At 39.9% G+C, this 26,088-nt stretch overlaps 1 protein-coding gene across 3 annotated transcripts in view; it reads left to right on the top strand.

Annotated features, from left to right (window-relative positions):
- The window catches only part of SRPK2 (SRSF protein kinase 2), a 151,476-nt gene that overhangs the window by 122,807 nt on the left and 2,581 nt on the right, over positions 1–26,088 (top strand). Inside the window, exons 9-16 of one of the 3 annotated variants that reach the window (XM_050898801.1) lie at positions 47–72; positions 1,504–1,750; positions 2,716–3,204; positions 8,041–8,141; positions 8,242–8,349; positions 19,646–19,715; positions 20,426–20,518; positions 20,951–21,043. In XM_050898801.1, the coding sequence (XP_050754758.1) occupies positions 47–72; positions 1,504–1,750; positions 2,716–3,204; positions 8,041–8,141; positions 8,242–8,349; positions 19,646–19,715; positions 20,426–20,518; positions 20,951–21,043 (1,227 nt within the window). The remainder of the gene's footprint in view (positions 1–46; positions 73–1,503; positions 1,751–2,715; positions 3,205–8,040; positions 8,142–8,241; positions 8,350–19,645; positions 19,716–20,425; positions 20,519–20,950; positions 21,044–26,088) is intronic. The other 2 variants (XM_050898810.1, XM_050898817.1) reach the window with 2 other exon arrangements.

Consider the following 26,088-nt stretch of genomic DNA (forward strand, 5'->3'; position numbering starts at 1 on the left):
GGTTTTGTAAAAATATATCTTTAAAATTTTATTTTTTTCTTTTTAGTGAGTACAGCTCCACAACAAAAGCCTGTAAGTATTGTTATATAATTCAAATCAACTATCTTATTTTTTGTGTTTTGGTAGGTATTAGTAGCTGTTGGTAGTCTCCGTCCTTTTTAAAAGCTTCCTTTGTATAAAGCTTTTATCTTTCAAAGAATTTCTTTCAATGTCTTTACCAGTTTTAAGCACAGTATTTCTCTGATGGAAACTCTCATAAACTTTCAATTCTATAGCTATGTCAAAGAAAGTTAAGCATCTCGTGAGTAATAATCCATTCCGTTCAAATCCTGACAAAAATGGGTGCATGCACTAAATACCATGCATTGCAGATAGCTTAAGGACTTCAAGGCCTTAAAGGAGAGGGGTTTTTGTAAGGTTTGAAAGATCTTCTTGCCATATACATATAGTAAATAATGATAATACAGCTATTTAGAAATATCTAAGGTCAAACCTGCTTTCTATGTCTGTGTGTACAGAATGTGTATAATTTCAATGGGCATACTACATGGATGAAAATTAATAGGACTGTCAAATTAACTTGTCTTGTTTTGATTGTCCCATAGCTTCTTTTGCAGATAACAGGATTTACAAATAAACCTTTGAGAAAATATTTCCCTTTGTTCCTTGTACTTTATTTTTTAATTATATGAGGATTTCTTACTGTGATATCTAAACAATGAATGAAAACTGGATAATCTCATTTATCAAATAGTAAAAATACAAGTCAGAATTCAGTTAAAATATAAGAAAGTTTTTCAATCCTAGCTCAGATGTGTTAATTTTTCTTTTCCTTGTTATTGTACCTGAGTTTTTCAATCCTTATGTTAAATAAAATGTGAAACTTTTCATAATGGCCATCTGTTGTTTGTGATTCATATGTTTTGGGCCAGAACTGAATAATAAAAATGCTTTCCTTTCACAGGGAAGTAGCTGAACAACACAGGATTTATTTAAAATTCTTTACTGTTTTCAATCTCTTTGGCTTTCTTGTATCATTTTTCTCAGCATACTTTTGCTGGTCATTACCTGCATTGTACAGAGAGAGAAATCATGTATAAAATTTATATGTAAATAACTAGATATGATAGCAAACTATCTTCCACATACAATATCAGCTGTTAATCTAGATTGAAGTTTAAGATTATTGTGCCTAGTCGAGATTATAGGATCATAGGAATTCTACTATGGCGTCTTAGATGTATTTTGCTCTTGTATCTAATAAACAACCACGTAAAAACATGTATAACTATGTAAAATTTTGATAGCTTTTTTTGCTTCATATAACCCTACGTCATTCTTGATTTGAAGTAAAATGGAAAAAGCAATATATTTACTATATTAATTGCCATCCAGTATTTTCAAATAAAAAGTAATCATACTGCAAGTGAATTTTGTGTGAGAAGCCTTGAGAATAATTGTTTAGGGTTTTTTTGTTTTCTTTTGTTTGTATTAATATTTCAGGTTGGAAAAATATCCAAAAACAAAAAGAAAAAACTGAAGAAAAAACAGAAGAGACAAGCTGAGCTGTTAGAAAAACGCCTGCAGGAAATAGAAGAACTAGAGCGAGAAGCCGAAAGGAAAAAAATAGAAGAAAATGTAACCTCAGCTGTACCATCAAATGAACAAGAAGATGAGTACCACCCAGAGGTGAAACTAAAAACAGCTGATATAGAAGAGGTAGTAGATGAAGAACCTGGAAATGATGATGGTTAGTATTACCTGCTTTTATTGACCCTGAATTTACTGTTTCACAGGGGAAAGTAATTGCAGCATTGCATCTGGTGCAATGAACAAAATCTCCAAAGTGTCCTAGATCATTAAGTTTCCTTTTCTCCTGTAGGTAAAATCCTAACTACAAAGTCTGAAAAGGAAAAGAAAAGTCAAACCTACTATACAAGTGAAGAAAAACATCAATAGCAATCTAGTTATCAAATCCCACAAAAGAGCACATAGAAAATTCAACAGAACACAGAACAGTCAGTTGTCATACCACATAAAGTGGCGTAACCGAGTATCTTGGTGAGATAGGAGAAAAATAAGATGCATTTGTATTCTGTAACATTAATGTAGTTAGAGTCATCGTTGCTTTCCCCTTTTCTTGTTACAATGTTTGTTGTAATGATCTATCAGGTAATAATAACTGCAGCTTCTTCACCAAAATTTTTAAGATGCCTTGTTAAAATTCTTGTTTAGTCCTGGTGATTTGGAGCATAATTGTTATCGTCCAGCTCCATTATATGTTCCCTGGTTTTCTTGTCAACTCTGTCCAATTCTGATAAAAATGTAACTACTGAGACTGTCGTTTGGTTTGGTTTAGTTTTGTTCTGCTCTTACTGCGAATTTTCCTACTTCTGTGATGACTCCATTTGACAGACTGAGTTACAGATTTGTAAAGCTTGCTTTCAAGACCTCATATATCTTCCCTTCATAACATTCTTCTCTTCTGAATTGTTCCCTCCTGAACCACTTCCCATTGTTTTTTTCCAACGGCCTTATTAGTTCTTTCTTTTGCCTTTAATTTAGATTTTAAGATCTTTGCATATTTCAGTGATATTCAGTGTTTTCTTGTGTGATATGTCAGAAATCAACTGAAGAGTTAAAGATTATGAATGCCTAATTTCAAAATGGTATATTGATGTATGATCTAATGTGTTGCTCATTGAAATTTTTCAGGTGAAGCAGAAGATCAGGATGAAAAAGAAGACACAGAGAAAGAAAACACTGAAAAAGATGACGATGTTGAGCAGGAACTTGTCAACACTGACCCTACAGACCCTAAGTGGATAGAATCCCCCAAAACAAATGGCCATATTGTGAATGGCCCATTCCTATTGGAACAACAGATTGAAGATGAAGATGAGGAAGAGGAAGAATGTCCAAATCCAGAGGAGTATAATCTTGATGAGCCAAATGCAAAAAGTGATTACTCTTATAGCAGCTCCTATGAACAGTTTAATGGTGAATTGCCAAATGGACGTCACAAAATTCCTGAGTCACAGTTCTCTGAATTTTCAGCCTCAGTGTTTTCTGGGGCTCTAGAATCTGTAGCCTGTGGTTCTGCTGTTTCTGAAGGGTCAACTGTAACCGAAAGAGAGGAGAGCAGCCCATCTCACGACAGGAGCAGAACAGTTTCAGCTTCAAGCACTGGGGATTTGCCAAAAAGTAAGTATTCCTCTTAGTGGTGTATACCATGCTTGAAGTCTCTTGGAGCTGTAGGTGATGTCTTATGTAGAATGAGTAGTGGGGTTAAACCTTATGTATATGTTTTATCTGTGTTCAGTGACACGTGTATGCAGATTTTACTTTTTATTTGTTTTGGGGTTTTTTGGTGAAAAGTCAGTACCAAGCCTTATGGATAGGCTGTCACACACTTCTTTCAGTAACACAAAAGGACCTTTCAATAACAGACAAGAACTCTGTCACACCATTTCCCTGACTTTGATTGAACTCTAGGTCTAGCACTTCTCAGTGGTGTTGACTTTTCTCTACCTACAGGTGAAGTGTTTTAAATGTTTTTAGTTTCTGGGTTGGTGCCAAACCTACTCATGTCCTGGCCTGCTTCGTGCTTGAGTCTGAGAGTGCCCACTGAAAAGATGGTGCCTATGTGCCAGCCTCTGCAGTCGGAGGAATCTGAGCAGACTGCTCCCAAATGCTCTCTTTCTTAGGCACTCCCCAGACTTGAGGAGGGAGGTGGGATATGGGGTCAGATTAACCATAGCTAGGGTTGGGTTACAGCTGCAACCCACTACTGAGAACCCTTTTTTCATTGCTGGCTGATTTCATCTTCTTGGTTTCATCTACACTCACTGAACGTTTTGCTCGTTGAATCATACATCACGTGAATGCAAAATCTCAATTATGATTATTTTAAATTTAGTATTTAATCTTAGAAGACTTCTGGCAAAAAGGCAGAGCAGATATCTAGAAATGAAGAGAAGGCTTCTAAGTTAGTTTGGTCCTAAAGCATTCTGGTGAATTTTGACCTCCTAGGACCAGGTTTCAAGGAAAAGCAAACGTATTAGTTTTGAATGGCTTTTAGAAATAGAGGGGGGAAAAAAACACACTTGATTTGAGTTGATGGAAGACTTTTGTCTAGTAGCATGGGTGTGTATTACATGAAAAAAAAAAGAGGCAAGTAAATGGAATAGAAAGGCAGTGGTTAGGTTAAGAAAAAATTGTAATAGTCTCATTAAAGGCAATAGTTTAGCTAAGCTTACTTTAAGTAAATTGGATGAGTTTTCTTGCATTCAAACCTGGGAGTTTGATAGATGCAGCTTGGAACACAATGAAAAAGCATTCTTGTTAAACTCAAACAAATCTACCATCTTAAATTTTAAGAGGAAAGCAGAACTGTGATTATTTATTTATTTTTATTTTTCGGCTGTAGAACTTGTTTTTAAGGGTATTAGATAGGTTGAAGGGCAGGTGATCATGAGATCATGTAATCTGACTTCCTTTTATAACAAGCCAGTAATACACCATCTGTTAAGCCCAGTAACCTTTATGTTTGGCTTAAAACATATTTTCCAAAAAGATACCTGCTCTTGATTTGGACAAAGGAAATGATAAAAAAATCTAGTCTGGTTGAAGTGTGTTTCACTGGTCAGTAGCAAGCTGCGATTTGTCTGACTGCAGCTTCTAGCTATTACTTCTTGTTATAGCTTTTCTCAGTCATATTAAAAAATTCTGTAATATGCTGTGTTTTCATTCATTAATGGTTCTTTTCTGTTTCAAACAGTTGCTCTCTTAACCTTTTATTAAAACTCAACAAAATGAAGTCTTTGTCTCTGTAAGGCATGTTGCCAACCCTCAACTCATGGCTTTTCTGTATTCAGCGTGGTTTTGGACATTTAAATTCTGGCCACCAGAACTGCTGAGATCCAAAACTTTTGCCTGTAAATCCTGTTTATTGAAGACATGGAAGGTGAAATCTTGGTGTCATTGCAAAGAGCTGGATTTTTGCCATTGAATTAAATAGCTCCAGGGTATTACACATAGGTTTTATTTATAGTGCCAGTGGCTAAATGATAAATATATGGGTGTCAACTTTAATAAAGAAAATACTGAGAGACTAAATCTGTAAGCGGACAGAAGAAAATGAGGTAGCTTAGGGAGAAGATCACCAAGCCTGCATCAACATTGTCCCAGATGAAGTTACTAAGTTTAAATACGAGATGTATTGAAAAACACAGTCGAGTGTATTTCTTGGTTTAAGACTTTAGAAGAGCTGTTCAAACACGTTATTACAGAGTCTGACAGGTAAGGTAATCTGCAGGTAGGCAAGAAATGTGAAATAAAATATCACTGAGTAGAGTTGTATTTCTGCAAGATGTCAAGATCCAGGCAAATAAGTCTTCCAGTCCATCTCCTTACACTCTGTAGTCCCTGAAACAATGTACAGGAGGTTCCTAGATGCCTGGTAGCCTCTTCCTTTGTGCTGCTGGCAGTATACAGGCAGAAAGCCTTTACTGCTGTTTTCCTGAGGTGATAGGTAAAATCCTCATGCCTCCAGAGAGTAAAGCCGGTTTTGTCATCATGGGAGCATCTTATCTCCGTAGCTGGAGAAACAAACCTACTTTATTTGTCTTTGATGTTATCTCCTCAGGAGCAATTTACAGACCTTGTGTGCAAAGAAAGAAGAAAGATAGTAAATTCAGCCATAGCTCACTACTTCTGCAGAAAGAGGAAAAGCTGAACATTATTAATATTAATGGTATCAATAATAATGGTGGGTTAAACAGTAATAGAACAGATTAAGGTATTTAGAAAGAAAAAAGATACAAGAGTTGCAGGCTATTCAATATTTTTAAATGGTGCTACCTTTTCACTATAACTTTAGTGCCCTTTTCTTCTATAGAAGTAGACTTTATTTGTTCCCCTCTGTCTAGGCATTGCTATACATTATTAAGTAACATGGTGTCATCTTATTTTTTTGGGATGCTTGCCTCATTCAGTGCACGGACCAGTTTGTGTTCAGTGGATGAGCAGCTATTAAGTTTTTATCTTTTTCAAGTTTTCACTGCGTGACCAAATGCCTTTAAGATAGATTTATTAATTTCCTCATGACTCTCCTCCTCATTCCAGTGTTTGAGTGTTTACTAAGTATACTATCATGCTGAGACTGTGAGAAGAGGAGGTGATATTTCTCAGTTTTACAGAACTAGGACACACAAAAGTGAAAATCAGAAATGCTCACTAATTTTGTGCTCTGGTTGAGCTCCCTTGGATGCTTTTTTGAGAGTACTCGCTAAAAAGTACACTCCTTTTGACTTCACTTTCAGTTATGAATGATCCGTGTTTCTCAAATTCAGAATCCAAGGTCTCATATTCATCTCTTGGAAAATACAGGACATAAACTTAATGAGTTCCTGAGAAGAACATAAAAGTGTAGGCACTTGCCTATTACCTTGTCAGGTCCCTCTGTTAGAAGAAGGTTGAAGAAAGCTGTTTTCTAATGTCATATTCAGATGTCTTACTGATGAGGCTTTCTTCCCCCTTCATTCCGCTTTATTTACTGCAGTCCTTCACCTTCAACAAGACGTGTGGGAAGGATTTATCTAGCACTATCTCCCCCCCCCCCAAGGGCTACTGAATTGAGAAAGGTCCTGTTATTTCTTGAATAATGCATGTGATTGTGTTTTAAAAAAAAATTAGACTGTACTACGTAGCATGCTTGTAAGGGAAGACTTTACTATTAAGCTTAGTAGTTCCTGTCTTTTAAGTGCTGGATTGCAACCTTACTCTCTCAGTGTATTTTACTTTTATACCCTATATTGGTGGTTTTTTTAAACTTGAGTCATCGACTCCATTCCTGCTTTTTTAGAGGACTGTTTTGTTGAGGTCACTGCCCCTTCTGTCTGCTGCTGTTTAGTCCTGTCTTTTCTTTCCTTCTCTCCCCTGGTGGATCTTGCCACTTTCTTTTCTGGTTGGCCAGTATTTCAGTGCCCTGATGGCCCATTCAGGCTTGCTGTCCCAGCAGATGAAGATCCTCATCTGATTTCAGTTACTCCTAACTCACCATCCTGTGTTTTTACTCCTTGTCCCATGTCTGGTGTATTTTCCTCTTCGAGTTCTTACGCCAGTTTGATAGATCATTATGTGCCCATTGGAGTCCTAGGTGCCTTTTGGATGTAGTACCTCTTTCTTATCTTACCACCAGTTTCCAAGTTAGTCTTCGTACCTTTGGGACAAGGAAACTGAGATCGGTCCTCTGCTGCTATGTGACTTGTGATATCTGATTCTATCTTCCACGTTCAAGTCAATCTGTTTCTTTCCAATGCAATTTAGGAACTAGCAGGTGGTATGTCAAAACAAAGAAAAGCAGCAGTCCTCCACTGTTGTATGTTAGGGTCGTCAGTGTCCCAAGAGCCTCTAAAGATTGCAAGATAAATTAGACTAAAGTTCTGCCTTTTTAGTCTGGGTCATACTCAATGCAAATAAGACCTTCAGAGAACTTTGATTCAACACTGAATTATCTGTGAAATGGGTGACAGTCCCCTAGGCTCTCAAATTAGCCAGGTTTTGGTGAGTCTTTTTCCTCTTGGGACAGATTTAAAAAAAAAAAAAAAAGGAAAAAAATCCACCCAAATTTTATTTACCTTAGCCAAGAGTGGAAATGCAGAATTTATTTTCTCAACCAAACTGTTCTAAGAATGTGTCTTTCATGTGGAGTCCTTGGAGTTTGAGTTTTAACATTTTCTGTCTGAATCTGTTCTTGGAAACATATGCACTGTTTTTGCTTAGAAGCTTCTCTGGATATTCTAATAATAGTCATTTGGCAGTTAAAGAATGCAAAAAATTTTCACTTGAAATGTGTAAGGATATTTAGAAATCAAGGTAAGAAATCCTATTTATGTTGCTTTAATTTCTCATAACATTCAGCAAATGATTTTGATGTCTTCAATGTATTAAACTGGATAAAGTGTCAAGGTAAAACTGCTTAGAGATAATGAACAGTATGCTCAAAATACTAACTATTCTGCATTTTGCTTGTGTTAGCAAAAACTCGTGCTGCTGACTTACTGGTGAATCCGCTGGACCCAAGAAATGCAGATAAAATTAGAGTTAAAATTGCTGACTTGGGGAATGCCTGCTGGGTGGTGAGTATAACTACATCGTTCTAGCTATTTAGCCTTCACTGTTTGGAACAGGCCTTTTTATTGTTCATTTTTTCCATTAATGTGGTTCTTTCTATTTTAGCATAAACACTTCACAGAAGACATCCAGACAAGACAATATAGATCCATAGAGGTTTTAATAGGAGCAGGTTACAGTACGCCTGCTGATATCTGGAGTACAGCATGTATGGTAAGAACAATGTAATGTCTATTTTACAAGAATAAACCTCCTAAAAACAGTTGTTTATTTAGTGAGGAAACCTGGTGAGAATGGCTCTGACATTTTGACACAAATACATTATCATAAATTATGTTGTATCAGATAGCTACTGATGATTTTTCCCCTTTATTTCAATTTCTCAAGCATTCGTAATCAAAAGGAAGTATTTTGGAGAACATTTCTGATTTTCATTTGATGAATTTTAAATTTGCAGTCAAAAACATGCAAGTTTGGAGGGAAATATATGTATATTTTCAATTATGAAGTCTAACTGAAATAGTACAACTGCATGTTTCCTTCCCATCTTAGAATCTATGCAACTGTTTGCTGTGTTTCCATTCCTTTTTCTTGCATAAAGTAGCAAAACAGTGAAATACTTCAAATTCTTGCCAAGTGCAGTGAAAACATTCATCAGATTAGGCTTGCAAATCACAGCTTTGGGTTCTAAATTTTGAAGAGAAGGAATTTAGTTTATTAGTAAAGTATGTGATAACATTCTGTAGAATTAGTTTTAACACAGTAAAACTGAAATTATAAGTTTTTAAAAATCTTTAGAGAATACAAGAAGTAAAAACTTAATCATTCAACTTTCTGAAACACTTATTCTGTTTGTAATATCTCTTTGAGGACAAATAAGCTACATGCATCTTCTCATTAAAGATAGTTTTGGAAATACATTTAGAAATATCTTTGTCTATTTTAAAAGTGAAAACTTATTCAAATCTTTATATTTAACAAATACATGTCTGAAAAGAGTAAGTGTCTGAGGAGGAGGAGAAGACTCAAATACTAGACACAGTTTGCAGGCGTGGGTGATGAGAAGAATTGCAGAGCTCAGAGGGAGAGGAGGAGGATTGAAAGGAACATAAAATCCTACAGATATTATAAGCTCAGCAAGCCATGTGTTGGAAGTAACTAACCCATAAGTAAAATTGCAAGTATGTTTTCTCTGGAGTTTAATACTAGCTTTTGCTTTAGTACACAGAAAAGAACATCCATTTCCAAATTTATTCTTCCATTTAGGGGCAAAATGTAGAAATTTTCTATTACATTGAAAACAAAGCATAGAAAATATTCCACAGTTTTGATCCTTAATTCTTTGAATAGTTCTTAACTAACTACAAAATTACTATAGAGACACTTCCTTCCTTTTACCTGATATTTTGTAAATGTCAGTTGAACTTGATACCTTTTTATGGCATTGAATAGCCTGTATTCATCTTCCTTTAAGGTTGTACCTACCCCCTGCTAATTTTATATACAGTCTTGTAGCTAAAGCCACATAAAAAAGGTTGAAGTCTATCTAGGATTGTGTTTAAAGAAAGTGGAGTACTTAATAGCAATATCACACCTAGGGTATATAATATTCTTACAATACTTGGGGTCGTCCAGCCCACTTTAATTCTTTTCAATGTTATATAAGTGTTACTGCTTTCTTCATGCGAGTCCTTTCTCAAACTCAAAAAAAAAAAAAAAAGCCTAAAGCATCTCTGCCACTAGGCGTGTCTTAATTCAGATTCACAATTATTTATGAAATTTCAGTATTTTAATGAGAAAATTATACTTCTGCTTTTGTGTCATGTAAGCTTTAAAGATAATAAAGCATTTGAGGCAGAAACACTGGAATTCTGTCTTCTGCTGTAGACTTTGGTTTTTTGCCCTTAAAAAATGCTGTAGAAATTTTATAATCTTACAGCACTGACATACAATTGTTGAATTGAGTTGTCATCATTGTATAGTTGTGTAAAAAATAGAGATCAGTCCCTCAAGCTCACCCCAAAAATTTATCGTTTCAAAACCCCTCAGGATCTGCTTTCATTCCTGTGTGGTTGAGAAAATAGGTCAGAGCACTGAGAGTGCTAATCCTGTATCAGATGGAAAACAGCTCTGAGGTAGGGATTGACTTGAAGACCTTAACAGGTCTTTCTGCAGAGGACTTGTAACAGAGATTAACGGCCAGGGAAACATTCCTCATGTGGAACTGTAAACTCCCAATTAATTTATTTAGGCTGTCTTTGGAAATCATGATTCCATTCTCTCCAGTCCCTCAACTGTAAAGTACCAAAGTGTTTTAATGCTATTGTAGTCCCACTTGCTTTCTCAAGTTTGGATTCCTTGTTGTACCTATATGTGGTTCAGAAAATGCCCTTCTAGGTTACCTTGCTGTTGTTTCATATTTAATTCACTGTATTCCATAACATTTACTGTTACGTGTGTTTTCAAAAGGATTGCCTGCTGGAGCAGGAGCTGGAGGTGTTGTTTATTTTCAGCCAAAATACAGCTCAGATACCTCGTTAGCCATATTGTCCAAGGCTCTCAAAGGAGAGCAAGGAGACTTCTTTGTCATGTTGCTTTGCTTGTACAGCAAGTCCAAAGTCATTAAGGACATTTTTGGAAGCAGTACTATGCGAAATGAGTGGTCCAGCAGTATTACCATGACTTTTTTCTTGGTGAGTTTCCATCCTTCCATACTTTGCCCAATGTGACAGCACCAAGCACACATGAAGTGGTGTCCTACCAGCTGACTCTGTATTGATTGCATATGGTATTTCTCATTTTCTCCTTCTTTAAAATCAAATAAAAAAGTTTGTCAGTTAAGGGGTAGCTATATGTTGTTAAGTGACCTAAGTTTGAGGTTGTGTTCAGGTTAGGTAAGTAGTTGCTCTGATCGTATCCACCTGTTAGAAGTACTATGTGAATGGGTAGGCAAGGTGCCATGCGGCTTTGCAGTGGGAGCCGTGTTACATAGTTACAGATCCTGTCCTTCATTTTGATCATGATTTTGACTTTGGATGAGCTTTCTTGTCTCAATTTCTCTACTGAATGATAATGCACATATTGCAAAAGTGTGTGCCTAATATGAATGATGTGAATTAATGTGAATGCAAAGTATAGTAAGGTAGTATCAAAGCAAAGATGAGATGTTATGTTTTTAAAACCCTTGCTCACAACTGAGTCACTGAGCTAGTTCTCTGAACTGGCACTGAAGGAGAGTTCAAAATGTTTTGACCTCATTTGGATGGAATTGTGTGCAAATACATCGTGTAGATCTGTGTACCCACGACCTTCAAATCGGAGATTTCTGACCAGTATTCTCACAGAGACTGATCCAGGTGTGCTCTCCGCTCCTCCATCTGTGTAGCTCTTGCTGACGGAAGACCTGCTGCTTTAAAGTCGTGGTCAGGTTCTCCATCTCAATGGGCGTTGTTTAAGTTTCACAGCGTGGCTGCCAAACTCTTCTAAAAGGACTTGCTCACAAGTAGTCCAGAACACTCTGCTTAGTAGTAAACAGCACACATGAAGACTGCTTAGCTTGCAAGATAGAAGAGATTCTTCATGTGTTATATATCCACTACTGTGTCAGATATTCTAGATCATGTCTCCATTTAAAAAATTTCAGTAAAACCAAGCCTTTATTTGAATTAATTTAGGGTCCATAGGGTTTCCATGTCAGAGGTTTATGCGTAGATAAAACGCATCAATCTTTTCATGTCTCCTGGATTTTATGAAGGACCACTTGGAATGCTTGGGACCAGGATTCACCTGGGATCTTAACTTGGTCTTGTGCTTTATGGATCTCCATTTGAGCCTAAGGTTTTTCACTGCCTGTTGCTTGCTAATGAAATATTCTTGCTCACTGGGAATAGCATTGACTAGGAGAGTAGCAGAGCTACTGGTTCTTGTATTGACTTGTATTTGTGGCATAAAGTGTTAAGTCAAGCACAGAGGTTGTGTTTTATCACAAAAGCAGCAGACTTTTTTCATCATACCATTCGCTCATCAGTTTTACTTCATCTTTAGTAATGGGGATGGAGATGATGATAATGTTTTTAAACAAAAGCCTCTGATAACAGTGCCCTGAGCATGCAAAGCATCTGTGTTCACGTGTGCACAGCAACTTTCAGAATACCCCCCTTATGAATCTGGCTTTTAGGACATGGTATGTTGTGTCTACATGGAGTGCTCTGCTCACCGGGGCTCTGCTAATATGGGTTGGCTTCATCTAGCCATCAACTCCATGGTTTTGATGCAGCTTCCAGGAAAGAATAGTCCTGTTTTATTTGTGTTGTCTTTAGTATGGGAGTAGCCAGAGATTCTGATCAGGATTACTTGTGCTGGAGGTGTACATAAACAGAGCCATGTAAGGGCTCTACCCAAATCGCAAAAGAGAGAGAAATAACTCAGTACTAATAACCTTACGATTCTGTTTCTTTTGGTGTTATGTCAGTGAACAGGTAGCATTGTAAGCCAGCAGCCCTGTGAGCTGAATCTTCTAATTTTAGATGATTAGGCGTGGCCCAGTTCTTGTGCCCCAAACCAAATCAGATTTAAAGGATGAGAGCGAGTATCCTCAAGCGGGTACCAGTGCTCTGCTCAGGTCATCTAAGTCTCAGAGTCTTTAAGAAAAAGAAGAAAGAAAAAAAAAAGGCGGGGAAAAAAGAGGATGATGCGTATCTTCGGAGGCTTATAATCAGTGCACACACGATGTGCTCTGAAGTTAATGAAAGAAGTTACATGCCAGTGGGCTTTTCCAGACTATGACAGAGTTGTTCACTTGTTCTGTGCTCAGCAAAGAATGCAACAAAGAGTAACTTAATTTTTTTCCCCAGACTTTGGTGACCTAGGTCTGAGTGATTGTTGCTATCGTTTGCTGGACATTTATAAGTTTTGCTAAGGAAATTGCACAGTGCCCTTTCTTTTTCTTTTAACAGTGTGGCCTGTTTAAGTGGGATACTCAGCTGCTCTCATGGAAAGCTAGACACTGGGAATCTCCACATTTATTAAATTCTAGAAAATTCTATGTTCCCTTGCTGTACTAAACCCTATTTTAATTCTGCCAACAGGGAGGTGCATCTCTCGTTTTCACCCAAAAAAAAGGAACAGATTTGGAGCCAGCAGTGCCTTTGACAGGATTGAAACCACCCTTGATCATTTAATTTTATCAGGCTGAATTTCCACATTTGCAGTATTGAGAGGGTTGCTTTCTGTGGAGCAGAAACTGAACAGGCACTGCATGATTTAGCATTTCCTAAATCTCAAAAACCATGGAACACAGTACTCCACTGCTGCTGCCAAGAAATCCTGGCAAGATAAGGGAGTTAGTACTGGCAGAGGGCATCCCTTTGTATTGCTCCTGGAAATGACTGCAAGCACCATGATTCCACTGCTTTTCCTTGTTTATGCTCTTTGGATTGGAGACAGGAAAAGCACCTGAAATGATGAGTCTCATCATCTGACTTTTGTTGTTCATTATGTACAGTCTTGTTTGAGCTGTGGGGAGGAGACGACCATGTCACAAGCTAGGACATTAACAAGACCATGTTTTTAACACTTACCTGAGGTGGCTTTTGTGGTGAATTGTGATTCCTGAAATACCTTCTTTTTATAATAAGAACTAGCAAATAGATCATAGCTGTAGATCGGCAGGAAGTCAGAGGAGAAAAATGTACTTGGTGTTTTATCTACCCAAAGAGAATACAGATGATGAAAGAAAATACTACCAGGGTGAGAGGGAAAGGGGGCAGGCAAACAGCTTTCAAAATGAGGGAGATGCTACTACAAGGCAAGCAAGCTCAGAGGGGGTTTTTTTATTATGAGCATTTCTGTTCATGTGAGAGAACTCAGAGGGACAGAATGAAGAATGAGCAGAATATAGTAACTTATGATGTTAAAATTAAACCTACATGTAAGTGCTTGTAGTTCAGCCCCCAATGTACTTCTTTGCATGATGTCCTCTAATGTGGGGTGGAGAGGTAACTGTCCTTAACTACTCTTCCTGTGTTGTAAGCAGGGAAAAAATTATCATGTCTCCATGGGATCGTGAGTATCATCGTGCTAGTATGTGCGAGTGGCACATACCAAAGGTGTGATGACAAGCCTCAGTCTTCACAGAAGCAGGATTTTTAGGAAAAATGGAAAATAAAAATCTGGTTGAGAGAAGAGAAAAACTTCAAGTCACTATGCACATATTTTTCAGTAGGCAGATACAGTACAAAATGCTGTTATTAATCACTGTACACCCTTTTTGAAGGTGGTGGGTGGACAACCTGAAACATTCAAAAGAAAATGATTTTTCCAAAGAAACTGACTTTCCAAAGCAACCACTCAGCACGTGCATGGTTCTGAGATCGGAGTACAGCAAATAATAGAAACCTGTTTCCTTTTCAAGCATCCCATGCATGTCTGTGTTTTGTATATCTGGCCTTTCTTACCAAGCACTAACCATGCAAAATGCCTTTTATATTCTTTCCATTGCCTGGCTCTTCAGAGGGAGATGTCCATGGGAGAACAAACTGTCAGCTGGTGTGCGTATCTCAAAAAGCTTTTTGCTCTTCTTTACATGCTCCCACTTACCTGTGGAACAGCATTCTTAAAACTAAGCCTATTTTTAAAGCAGTTACAATCTTCTTATTCACAGCTCTTCATTTCAGCTGGGGCAGAGAAACTCTGGCCAAGAGCCGGATCTCATCTGTCAAAATAATAATTCTGGCCTATAGCTTGTTGTCCTTTTTCAGCTGGGGCTTCATAAGAGGAGTTCAGGGAGGCTGATGCAGTCCAACTGAATTGTTCTTCCAGTCCTCTCCCAGACAGCTTTCCCTAGGCATGCATCCATTTTCAATCACCAGATTGAGTACACAGCTGTCACACAGTGAAAATGTAGCTATTCCAATTGTGTGATTAGACATGGATCCATAATATATGATAGTGATGCCAACAGTTTAGTATTGTGGTAGGTTCATATATAATCATGTGGCAGGAAAGGAAGCATAGCCTCTCCAGAGCCTACAAAAGCAGCAGTGTGACCATTTATATGAAAGGTTCTCCATCTGCAGATGGAGAAGAGCAGTCTAGATTTGTTTTTCTGCAATAACCTTAGGAAAGTGCTAAGTAGCAATTGCCAGTACAGTCAGTAAGGATGGATGATTGCCTTGGGCTTTTGTGCCATATGTTGAGTGTGCTGTATCTCATTTGTTATCTCCATATAATAATTGAAATGCTAATTTCTGTTGAGGTAAATGTCAACATGTCGTGGTTTAACCCCAGCCGGCAGCTAAGCACCACGCAGCCGCTCGCTCACTGCCCCCCCACCCCTGGGATGGGGGAGAGAATCAGGAAAAAAAACTCGTGAGTTGAGATAAAGACAGTTTAATAGGACAGAAAGGAATGAAAAACAATGATAATGATAATAATAATAATATGACAATAGCAATACTAAAAGAATTAAACTATACAAAGTAAGTGGTGCACAATGCAATTGCTCACCACTCGTTGACCGATGCCCAGTTAGTTCCCGAGCCGCGATCCCCCCTCCCAGTTAACTCCCCCCAGTTTATATACTGGGCATGATGTCATATGGTATGGAATAGCTCTTTGGCCAGTTTGGGTCAGCTGTCCTGGCTGTGTCCCCTCCCAGCTTCTTGTGCCCCTCCAGCCTTCTTGCTGGCTGGGCACGAGAAGCTGAAAAATCCTTGACTTAGTATAAACACTACTTAGCAACAACTAAAAACATCAGTGTGTTATCAACATTCTTTTCCTACTAAATCCAAAACACAGCACTATACCAGCTACTAGGAAGAAAATTAACTCTGTCCTAGCGGAAACCAGGACACAACATTAAGTAAAAAAGATCATGGTATTTCAAAGTTGGAGTTTCTGTCAAGAAACTAGTTTTTATAAATGAATACTTTCAAAGGGAAAGTAAGTAAATATGGTTAATCTGTATTTGTAGCATTGTAGAAATAATAGCCAGATTTAGGTTGAAACAGATCTCTAGTAGTCTACCTCCTGCTTGAACCAGTGTTAACATCAAGGTTAGATGAGATTACTCAGAGCCTCATCCAGTTGAGGTGTACGTATCTGTCAGGATGGCATTTGCACAGCCTTTCTGAGCAGCCAGTCCCAGTGCTCAGCCAATCTCGCTGAAGAATTTTTTTTCCTTCTATCTGGAATTTCCAGTCTTGCTGCTCATGTCTGTTCTCTATTGTCCTTTCACTGAGAAGAGTGTATCTTGGTCTTCTCTGTTACTGCCTTTCAAGCAGAGGAGTGCAGCAATTAAATCCCCTCTTCTCCTCCCCTTCCCCAGCCTGAACAAACGCAGCCCCACCAGCCTCTCCTCCTGCATCCTCTGCTCAGCCCTGTAACATCTTAGAGGTCCTCCCTGGTCTTTCTCCAGTTTGGCAGGGTCTCTCTCATACTGCTGGCCCCAAACTGGTCACAGGTCTGCAGATGCAGATGTGAGTGCCGAGGAGAGGGGAAGTCAGTTTCCACCAAGGGCTGGTAACATGCTTGTTACGTACAGCCCAGTACGTGGTTAGCCTGCATTACCACGGGAGTGCACTGCTGACCTGTGTTCAACTTGCTGTCTGTTAGTGTCTCCACCTCCTGATTTTATCACAGAGTGTCAGCGACTTACAAATTGGAGACTAGGTGGTTTTATGTACCTACAGTTGGGTGCAAAGTGTCAATAAGTACTGAAAAGTGCTCAGGAACTCCAAAGCAGCAATGCATTGCCAAAATTGTAGTTCTGAGTACCAGCAGCAGAGACCTCTTCTTTCGGTGGCACTGACTCAGTAGTGGGACTGCACGTGCTTTCTGGTGCACCGCACCTTTGGACATCAGCTTAAAGAGCAGGACTCTGACTGATACAATCCAGAGGTGTCGTTTTCCTTCTTATGGCTATTTATGTGCTTATTCATGCACTTTTAACGCTGATTCTTCTACTTTATGGTAAAAACCTCGGTCAAGGATTTATTATTTTTTATATGAGGCCCAATTAATTTCATTTATCTTGTGCTATGTAGCCAGTCCTTCCTACAAATATCTAGGAACCTATTACCAGGTTGCTACAGATGAACCTGTGAGACATTGTCCTGCATGAATGCTAAGAAGTATTATTACAGATATTTATCGCGGCACCCAAAAGGCAAGGCTGTCTCTGGGCTGTCCCTGTGTGCATCTGAGTCAGAAGTTTCTTCGTTCTTGGTGCAGAGTCCTTTAAGGAGAGTCAAGAAATCAAATGTCTGAGACGCTGTGGCTCCAGCCCATGCTGGGCATGGAGTCAAAGCTATACAAAAGGAAAAAAGAAGCATCATCATCATTTTGAAAAGCTTTAGTTTCTCTTCAGCAAAAGGGTGGTATAAATATCACAAATCTATGAGAGGTTGCAGCTCGTATTATATACAAACCAATCTAAAATTCCGTGTATCACAGTGGTATGCTTCTTGTGCTTCTCTCTGAATAGTTTTTACAGTTTTTCCAATTTAATCTTTTTAGTCCCACACAGACATATCGAGCTATTAATACTTCAATTTTTGGGACAGAAGCTGTATTCTTTTGGAGTCTACCTTTGTGGCTAAATTCAACTACATTTCCATTGTTCACCAGGAATCTGTGTTAAATAGCGATGAGTTTCTTGATGTCCTCAGAAATCAGCCCCATCAGCACGTGTTCTCCTAGGAACGCCGGTCCAGCTTTTCCAGTGAATATATTCCCATGAGATACAGAGAGGACACTTGGGGCTTCTCAGTCTTATCTCAAGAGAATAACAATATTCTCCATGTTGTGTTTAGAGATCACTACCAGTGATCTCTTCTGGCTACTCTAAAGATTTCTTCAGTTTAAATACCTGGTAATTTCTGAAGTCCTTCCGATTTTTTTTAAGTTGTAAAATGAAAACTCTCAATCTTGAGCTAAGAGTAGAATAAGAAAAAAGTGAATGACTGTTTATTAGTGATAGAGACTTTAGAAATTAAAGGCCCATTCATAGGATCAGCAGAAACGTCAACAAGGGGCATTCTTGCTTTCTTGGCTGCTGTGTGTGATTGCAATGAATTATTTTGGCTATAGCCCACTTGGATAACACTGTAGTTCACAGCTTGAAAAAGCCAAGTGCCCATAAATAGGCTAAATTTACAGGTGATTTAACAACTCCAGACTACGAATTGGAACAGAAAAGTGTCTATTTTCAGGAGACAAATATTTTGTAGTAAATGTTCTAACGGAGTGAAATCCCATCCTAGAACTGTGCCAGGAAGTTCTGCCTGATTTTTGGAATGATTTTCTGGATCAGATGTTTTCCCTGGTCTTGGAGATGGAAAATAGTTTGATGTTTAAACCACCTGCAAAGAATTAGATACCTGTGGCTGCTTGGGTAATTGGTGATCCAGAGCAGAAAGAGAACAGTTTAACAAATTAGGCTAGATGAATCCATGTTTGTACGCAAGTATGGGCTCTCATAGTTATTTCAGCGCTTTGCAGCTTTTAATATGCATTACACCCATAAAGAGAAACTCAGTTTTGTCCTGACCTAACATAGAGTAAGCATCCCATTGAAGCCTTGCGATGGCCTGAAGAGATCAGTCATCATGGTGTCTGCTCTGGATTCCTTCATCAACATCAGTCTCAGTATTTACCCCATGATTGCAGTACTTACTTTGATGACTTCTGAGTCAACAAAAATACCTTTTAAAAACTGTTCTAGATTTAGAGTCATCAAGGAAGCTTATCGTGTTTGCTAATTTGAAATGATTAATTATAGTTATAAATGGATTTTATTTCTGATTCAGACTTTTTTGTTTCAGTCCCCAACATGCAATCTGACAGATAATTAGCCTTCAGATGCAAGTGTCGCTCTTTATTATATATTTAGAAATACCTCTCTCTCAGCTTCATTAATTTACACATATTTAACATGATCAACAGACAACAGATTAGTATGTAAAAACATGTTTGACATTGGCTTACACTGATGCCCCCTTCACACCCCCGTGCAGCCGATCTATTCAGAATCGCTTCCTCCGCAGCTGGGTGCTGTTTGCTGCCTCGTGCCACAGGGGACCGGTGCTAAAAGTCGCAGCACGACCAAAATACTCCCTGGTCAGCCGGTGGAGCCCCAGGGGTTGCTGGGGAGGGACCGCAGTTTCACGCTCCCTTGTCCATCTCCTTCATTCGTCCTGGTTGAGGAGGCAGAAATGCCTGGGGTTTGGGCGTGCTGCCTGTTGCCAAACCTCCAGCCTCTCGTCCTGACGGGATGTGCTCAGGGCTGAACGTGGGGTTCTCTCCAGAGCCTGCGTTCAAGCTGTCGTTGCGCTGCAGGAATGATGGTCCCCCGGTAAGTGGGCTCTCCTCAGTCTCGATCCAGTTGCAGGCCTTGAGCTTTGAATGTTAATTCTCTCTTGGTTCTTAGATAGTTGTGATGTTTTGCTGACATCTGAAGATTAAAAACATTGTTTCTGAAATACCCATAAATATGTCTGTTATGTTATAGGCTTTTGAGCTAGCGACTGGAGATTATTTGTTTGAACCACACTCTGGTGAAGACTATTCCAGGGATGAAGGTATGAATCTTTTGAGATATTATATAAGTGTCTATATATTTTCACGCTCCTCTTCGTAAATTTCCAGTGAGCTTACAGTGGGGTTAAGTTTTGTATTTGAGTGAAATGTTCATACACATTGTTTTCAGAATATAAATATGATTTTTTTCTTTTTAGTTTTAAGTTCCATCACTAGCAATGGGTGGGCAAAAGCTCCCTTCTGCAGATACTCATCTACTTAACAACTGCCTGAAGGAATTAAACTGCCCTTCTTGTAAGATTGCATATGTGTGGAAACCTGATTGAGAATAACAATGTTTTAGTTTAGAAAAGAAATGACAAATTTGAACTTTATGGTATTTTCTCTTTATAAGAGTGACACTGGAATAATGTTTACATTGTGTATTTTTATTTGAATTAGGCAATTACTAATTTTTTTTTAAATCAGAATTAACTCCTGCTTCCATCTGTATACCTGTCCATTTTCATGCTTGTTTGCTTGTAAATGCTCTTCGCAGTGGTAATGTGGGCATCATTCATTGTTCCTAAATGCTACTAATGATGCCAGAGCTCTGCTGATCCTGGAAACCTCTGCATGAATTTGCTGCAAACATTGTTGATTTGAAACTATTTCTGATTTTTTACTAATTCCAGTTTCTTTCCTCTTCTTTTTTATCCCATCCTTTCCCTGCCCCTTCCACTCCCGTATCCTTTTTTTCTCTCCCTCATAGACCACATAGCACACATCATAGAGCTGCTAGGCAATATCCCAAGGCACTTTGCTCTATCTGGAAAATATTCTCGGGAATTCTTCAATCGCAGAGGTAGTACCTCTTCTTTTTGAAAGGTGCCGTGATGCAGACAGAAGTGGAATTGCTGTTGCTGGTTGTAGCATGTCCCACTGAGGAGCATTTCCTGAAATCACACAACGAAAAATTTCTTTTTGAAAAACAAAATACGCAGGAATCTGTGACCTTTTTTTTTTTTTTTAGCTAAACGTTCTGAAAAATAACTATTGGTACATTTTAAATTACATAGCAAAACTTGTTTGTAGCAGCTCATACTCAAATGTTGTTTTGAGAAGGAATTTTTGCTGAAAGAATCTTTCCAAATTAGCCACTGAGCAGTGTGCACGTGTCTTTTTTACCAGGATCAATCTATTTCTGTCTGTACCGGGCCAGTGTTAGTGTGTGCATGCAATGTACTGATTAAACTGTTGTATGTTTCTGTTTTGCTGGCAATGTTCTCCAATGCAGACCACATAGCATTGATCATTGAACTGCTGGGAAAAATCCCTCGAAAATACGCTATGTTGGGGAAATATTCCAAGGAGTTTTTCACCAAAAAAGGTAACGGTACTTATGCAACACTAATTTAAAGCATAATACTATCCAAAAGGAGAATATGTTCGTTTATGGGTACTGAAGAAATATATCCATTTAAATGGAGAGCGCTCATTAAAGAAGAATTTTGGTGTAAACTTGGCTTTCTGAGAAGAGCCACAATTTGCAGTATTCATTTCAATATTTCATTTAAAATTCATTTTGGGATGTACTCAACAAAGTGTGGACGTTAACAAATGTCTGTGTGAATCTGTTGTCCAATGTTCATGTAAATGTAAGGAATCAAGTGATGCATAGCTTGTGATGTGATAGAAGATCATCTGTCAGCTACTTTTGATCATATATAGTGGTCCAGCAGGTGCTACTGATAAGGAATAACCGAGGCGGGAAGGGAATACCTGGGCAATAGACACCCAGCTGCATGCTGTCAGTCCTCGCACTCTCGTAACCTCCCTGAAGAGAGAGCATGCAGAAAAGATCGCTCTGTGACAGAGTGATGGAGAAAGCTGCTCTGCTGTGCACCGTGCTCTCTCACTTCAAACACTCCGAATTACCGTAATGCCTGAGTGCCACAGCCATAGGCGATGACTTAGCTGTGTTTGGTGTTGTACAGAAGTGCAGCCCCTCTAAAATTAAAACCCTTGTCAATTGCTACAAGAAAGTAATTAATCTGAGCAAATGCACTGGGCCTTACAGTGCTTACATATTTTTGTGCTTTGTCTTTGCTCAGGCTGCTCTTTAAGACAAGTTTTTGACACGTGAGGGAATGTGGCGATGCTTCCAAGTGTCTTTTGTCCCCTCAGTGGATGAGACAGCACTGTGTTGTATCGAGGGGCAGGGTATGTCAGGAGCATCCCATTACGTGGTGGGGGAACATCTGGTGCGCGCTTTCCTGCTGAACCGTGCTGCGGCTTCCCGCTTGCCCATGACTCCACATGCGTGAGCGCACAGCTTGTCAGCAGGGCCAGCGCTGGCCAGCTGACCAGCTGCATCGGGCATGTGGGGTGCTGGGGGGGCTGAGGCGGCGGTGCTGTGCTGTAAGAGGTTGGGGCCACAAGGCAGGAGACAATCCAGTGATTCATCCCCCCTTGCATGAGAGACCCCTGTTCTGTGCGTGGGTATTTCTGGTACGGCAGGGACCTCTGCATGCCTTCGTTGCCTTAAGGAGGATGTAATGGCATTAAACACAGTGCGAAGAAGGGCAACAGTGATGATCAAGAAGATAGAGCAAATGCCATTTGGGGGAGTCTAAAATGCCTGAGGCTTTTTAGTGTGGAGGGGAGAAGGTTGCTGGAGGAATAATAAAGGTTTACAAAATCGGGAAGTCAATGAGTAAGCTGAAAACAGAGCTGCTGTTTGCCAGCACCCACCATATGAGAGCTGGGGGACACCCAGTGAAACTTGCAAGGGGTGGCTTTAAAACAAGCGCTTCCCTACGCAGCAGGCAGTGAGCGTCAGGAGCCTGCTGCCGTGGGGGTCGTAGAGAGGGGCCATATCAGCAGGCTCAAAAACAATCTCATGTTAACGGAGATGAGCAAACTCAGGGTCGACAGGTACGTAAATGTATAAAGCAGTAAAAGGGCTGGGCAGGAGGTACCCTCCAGCACCCCCTGACAGGGATTGCAGCTGCTGAAGTGAGGTCAGGGCCTGCAGAAAGGCTCTTCTGCCCGCCCTCCCTGCCCCTTCCTGTGGCCACTGTCAGAGGCAGGTACTGAATTAGAAAGACCCCCCAGCCTGACCCCCCTTAAAGCACATCTCATGTTCCTAATTTTCACTTTACACCAGATAGGTTGGCATTTTCTAATGATGTCATAGAACCTTAAAATGAGCTAACAGTTACACAATAACCACAGTGTGTGTGGCACACGGAAGAGAGCAGTTTGTAAAATTCCCATGAAGTGGAGAGTTTCACATGCTTCCATGAGCATCTTCCACTGCAAAGTGTTGCTGTTGTCCTCTGGGGCCTGAACTTCAGTGACATTCCTCAGAGGCACCGTCTGCCATGGCTCTGGGTGGGATTTCAGCACTTTAAAAGACTTGGTTCACCCGCCACACAAAATGTAAGTGCAGGTTTGCTGTGGAAGCTTAAGTAGACTGGATCCCACCTGTTCTACTTGAAACAGAAAATCTCAAATGCAAGATGAAGGAGTAATAGCCCAAGCTGCGTTTTCAGATCATACCAGTTATTCTACTGTTGCAAGTCAGGAAAACTGAAATGCTTTGTGGAGGAAAAACAGAGGTGGTGAGTTTCCTGCTCACGTATTTGAGATGTTTTTCATTGAATCAGGCACTAGATATCCTTTTCCTTTTTCCTGGCCTCCCCAGTACAGCCAGCCTCTCTGGTGCCCCCAGGAGGGATTTGCGCTTGATGGGCTGGCAGGGCATGATAGGCTTCAGGGTTGGCCAGCAAGTGGCTGCATTTTGTACTCATCTGTTTGTGGCCTGAGCACTTGAGGTCAGAGGCCATGTAGTACAAGCCTGAGGCTCTTCCGAAAATTTCACACTGTCGTGTAAAGGTGGGCTTAGAAATCTAACTGTAGGCTCCTATTTTGAAAACATCAGCCTTGGGTGAAAATCAAGAAATCACTATTTGGGTGTTGCTCCTGTCCGTAAGCAAGTTCAACCTCAGAGAGAAGCTTTAAACATTTGAACTGTTCCACTGAAGTCACAGGCACGAAAGGAAAGGTGTTATCAACTAACGAGTTTACAGAATCGAGTCCCTTCTTCTCAGTAATTGCCTGAAGCAGTTTGTGACATTCAAATAGGAGGGTGCATTTAGAAAAGGAAAAGCATTTCTAAGTTACTTCTTAGTCACTGTAACACAAACGCTCACATACTTTTTATCAGGTCTCATCTTGATTGAGCCCAGTAATAACTCCAATGAGTTCTTTTCTCCAGGGCCTTCATGGAAGCTGTTTTGTCTGTAAAAATGATTAATATGTTTTGGCACTAACACTTAAAACCCTTTTGTTTTTTCTAGACCGTGGTCCCTTTTATTTTTCTTCTGGTATTTGCTAGCCCTGTTTGCTTGTGAGCTAAACCTGTGCAAGATGCTGGCTAGATACTGGCTTTGCCCGTCGGAAGCTGTAACAAGGAAAAGCACTGCTGCTTATTTACCATCCTGGAAGGGAAGGAGAGGGCTCTCCTCCACCTGCCTCGCTTCCACCTGCTGTACTGTAGGGCCTCACCAGCAGTTCTTGCCTTAGTTCTCGGGAGCGTGTCCTCAAAATAGGTAGTAGCAGATTACATCCCACTGCTACTTCCCCAGTCTTTCACGTCATCCATTTCTTACTGTTCAGTAATCCATCCTCCTCTTGCCCGGTGACACATCTTAAATTTGTCTTTGACAAATTTCATAGACTAGGTCTGGTTTTTTTGTATTACGGTCAGCAGAGAAAGCTTTAAATAGCATCTTTCCCCCCCAGGTCCTTCAGAAACTTCTTTAGTAATTTCCTTCTGACTGAACATTCCATTTTTCAGAAGGTCCGTTGCTGCCTCCACTTTGGCCACAGGGGTTTTAAAGTTCTGACAACTCCGTTGTCCTCTCCGCATATTTCCTGTATGCTTCACTATCAAAAATCTAAATAAAGAGCTTCTGTTAGGAAGTTTTCACTTACTATTACATTTGTAGCATTTCTTTGATAATTTTTACTGTATCCCATCATCTTAGACGCTTTTACAGTCTTCACGGAATTTCTGATGGAAAACTTCAGCCCGTAGTGCTAACATAGTTTGTTCCTCAGCAGAAAAACCACTACAGAATATTGTGCTGCCCAGGGTGTGCTGGTCTTAGCTTGGGTATTTCAAGTTCAGCCTCCACTTTACAAAATAAGGAGTATTCAGACAGTATGAACTCACCCTCCACAGTGACACCAGGAGCCTCATCTTGCAATCTTACTTTATACAGCCTGAGGGAGGAAAGATGCCTAAAAGTACACAAATTGAATACAAAGATGAAGACAGTGCTGCATGGAAACACACACACTCCCCCAAAGCTAGTCTAGTTTGGTAAATGATGATGGCAGCCCTTGCAATGAATGCTGTAAAGTGGAGAAGCTATGGACACAGCCTGATTTTTTTTTTTTTTTTTTTTTTTTTTGGTAGCCATTTTTTGCTTGCAGTCAATAACAAGTCACACTTTCTATGTTTTTTTGGCAATATTTGAGTTTATGTGTTCTTATTGGATAGTTTGCTACCTGTTCTTGTTAGTAGTCACCAATATGCACTTTTGGAAACCTTCAAAAGGGTAAGGTTTTCAGCAGTTAAATTTCAGAGTTGCACAAAGATTTTAAAGGGCTGAGAGTGAGGCTGGAAATGAATACACTTCTCCGAGATGTGCTGTCCTTTCTGTACGTTCATACTGTGGGACAGTATGGGCCCAAAGCAGAGCCTTTTTTTGTTCGACTCCTGGGTACTGATGGGACACGCTTGTACTGGAAGTGTACAGACATAAACCGACAGGATACAGCCTCTGCTTTCATTCCTCTCTCTCTCAGCAGCCCTCCTACACTGTGAGATGGAAAGAGGACAGTGGGCCAGCTGTGGGCAGCACACCTTGACTTTCTGTTACCAGCAGGTCTCTTCTCTTTCTCTTGCAAGCGATCGACCGTTTGCACACTTGCTCTTTTGGGGTCTTTATGATAGCACCCAGAGAGCTGCTTTTTCACGTGTTGCACCCTGCCTAGAACCTTCTGCTACGGCCTGAGGCAGCAGAAGCGTGTCCTGCTGGGCCTGTGGCGGTTTTAATCTATTGCATTCAGATGCTCAGACTCTCAGGGGCAGTCTGAAGACACGGGTTTCTTCCCCTGCCCTGGAACTTCTGTAGCCACAGGGATGTACAGGAACTCAGACCTGCGAGCTGATGTCTGATGACATTTTATGGGCAGTAGATTACAGCCAAGGACAACAGTCAAGTTGCCAAACCACTTTGCTTAAAAATAGCATGGCCTGCATGCCCTCATACCAGATGGTGTAGTGTGCTTGTGAAGCTATGGGTGAGTCATGTGCAGCTTCCAGTATTGGGTGAGAACCCATCACCCTCCTCAGCAGTT

The sequence above is a fragment of the Gymnogyps californianus genome, chromosome 1 (assembly GCF_018139145.2).
Source record: "Gymnogyps californianus isolate 813 chromosome 1, ASM1813914v2, whole genome shotgun sequence".
Taxonomy (NCBI): Eukaryota; Metazoa; Chordata; class Aves; order Accipitriformes; family Cathartidae; genus Gymnogyps; species Gymnogyps californianus.